The following is a 2205-nucleotide window of genomic DNA, read 5'->3' on the forward strand; positions in this document are numbered from 1 at the left end:
GTGGCCAGAGAGGGGGGGGGTCAGAGGGAGGTGGGGGGAGAGAGAGAGAGAGAGAGAGAGAGAGAGAGAGAGAGAGAGAACACTCAGAGTCAGAGAAATACAGAAAGAGAAAGAGACCAAGTTGGAAGAAAAGGGGCAACACGGATGTACAGAGAAACAGAGATGCAGAGACACTCACATGAAGAGAAAGAGGCAGGAGGGAAGGAGGGGAAGTGAGATATGTGGAGATCTGGGAAGTGGGAGTAAAAATTGAGAAGGATTCTAAGACTGACCTGGAGAAGAGAGAAAAACATATACAGAGAAACAGAGAGGGCCTGGAAGAGAGAAGAGGCTTTTACCAGGAGGTGGAGGCATGGGGATTGTGAAGCAGAAAAAATGTGAGACTCTAAGACAAAGGAAAAGAGAGGCAAGGAGAGGGAGAGAGAAACATGGGGAGGCACAGAGCTGAGAAGGAGAAAAAGACAAATGACACATGGAGACAGAGGACCAGGGTTCCAAAGCAAAAATCCCAAGAGCATCTAAGAGATACAGAGAAAGAGGAGCCATCTAGTGAGAGAGAACCGGGAGATGGGGCAGAGAGAAGCAGGGAGACGCAGAAACACTAAGACAAGTTAGAGAGGACACAGGGATAAACAGAACAGGACGGAGGAGACCGAGGAAGGGCTCTGCCTCAGCCTTGAGTGGGTGGTGAGTTGGGAGAAGAATGCTGGGACACTGAGGCCTTCAAGTCTGCTTGACCACATTCCCCCTCCCAGAGTCCCCCTCACCATAGCCTTTGAAGAGCCAGTCAAAGGTGGCCTGCTCGCCTCGCCCACTGAATTCCTCAGCCTGGTCCACCAGAGCCTCCTTTACAGCCTCATGTCCACACAGCACCACGATCCTCCGAGTGCCCAGGTGGATGGTGAACACGGGACCATAGCACTCGCTGATCTGATGGAGAGGCATGAGAGTGGGTGAGAGGGAGCAGCCCCAACTCTGAACTGACTCTGTACCCAGACCTCACAGACTGGGATACATTTTGCCCGAGTTCTGACAGTCAAGGAACTGGACATCCCAAGATCTGGTCTTTCCTGGCTAGAACCCCAGTACTAAACCTTCAAAACTCCCCCCTCTTGCCCTGGCTGGTGTGGCTCTGTTGCTTGAGCATCGTCCCATGCACTGAGAGGTCACCAGCTTGATTCCCTGATTCTGATCAGGGCACATGCCCAGGTTTTGGACTCCAATGATGTTTCTCTCTCTTTCTCCCTCTCCCTTCCTCTCTCTGGAATCAATACAAACATATATTTTAAAAACAACCTCCTCCTTCCTAAGATTTCAGTCCAACCTTGCCAATCCCCTGCCACAAAGTCTCAGCCAGACTGGGCAGGCCCCCAACACCCTAACACCAATTTCCCTGCCTTGTGATACCTTCATGAGGGAGTTGTACATCTGCTCTGTGTTCAGCTGCAAGTAGTTCCCGATGAAGGGCAGCGCTCGGGGACCAGGAGGTAGCTTTCCCCAGAACTTCCTTTGCCGCCAGACAGACATCAAGACCATTATTGTCAGGCAGGACAGCAAAGCCACCAGAAGCAGCCCTGAGGCCAGCATGGTGGCATTGAGAGTGAGAGTCACAAGGTGATGGCTGGGACAGCTTGTCTTTATACTACCTGGGAGAGAGGGGCGGCCTTTGGTCCTGATTATGTAACTGTCTCATTTCACCTCCCAGTTACACCCCCCACCATGCTCCCGCCTAGCTTGGGATGCAGCCAGCAATGGAGGAGGGAGGGACTCCAGAGCAGATTAACAAGTCTGAATTTGTGGCTTCTCCTGAGGGGCCAGCCCAGGACTGTGGACTTGGTGGGGGGGCGGGGGGAGGACGGGGGGACCGAGATAGTAGACAAATTTCAGAGCTGAAGATTCTGGAATATTTGCATGTGTGAGCCCCTGAGCTTGGGAGTTGGGGTCTCAGAGTGAGAAAGAACATCAAAGTTGTGAAGTTTGGGGTCTTGGGAGAGAAGAATAAAAGATTTAAGGGTATTGGAATAAGACAGACTACATGCCTGTGGATTTGGGGCTCTTTTGCTGAGGAGGAATGTAGGTTTAAAGGTCTCGGGTCTGGAGATTCCAGAGAATGGATTTGAAGGTCTTGAGGTAAGAAGCACCCCAGCAGTGGATGTGGGCTTCCTGTGGGAAGAAATATATGAGGAGTCCAGCTGGATCATGGAG

The 2205-nt window shown here is 51.7% G+C and overlaps 1 protein-coding gene across 1 annotated transcript in view; it reads right to left on the reverse strand.

Moving 5' to 3' along the window:
* Positions 1–1650, reverse strand: part of LOC102246236 (cytochrome P450 2A13-like) — a 5903-nt gene extending 4253 nt beyond the window's left edge. Inside the window, 2 exon segments of the mRNA XM_014541712.1 lie at positions 645–930; positions 1408–1650. Coding sequence (XP_014397198.1) covers positions 645–930; positions 1408–1587 — 466 coding nt within the window. The 5' untranslated portion in view covers positions 1588–1650.
* Between the last annotated feature and the right edge of the window lie 555 nt (positions 1651–2205).

This window comes from Myotis brandtii, unplaced genomic scaffold, assembly GCF_000412655.1.
Source record: "Myotis brandtii unplaced genomic scaffold, ASM41265v1 scaffold277, whole genome shotgun sequence".
NCBI classification, from domain to species: domain Eukaryota; kingdom Metazoa; phylum Chordata; class Mammalia; order Chiroptera; family Vespertilionidae; genus Myotis; species Myotis brandtii.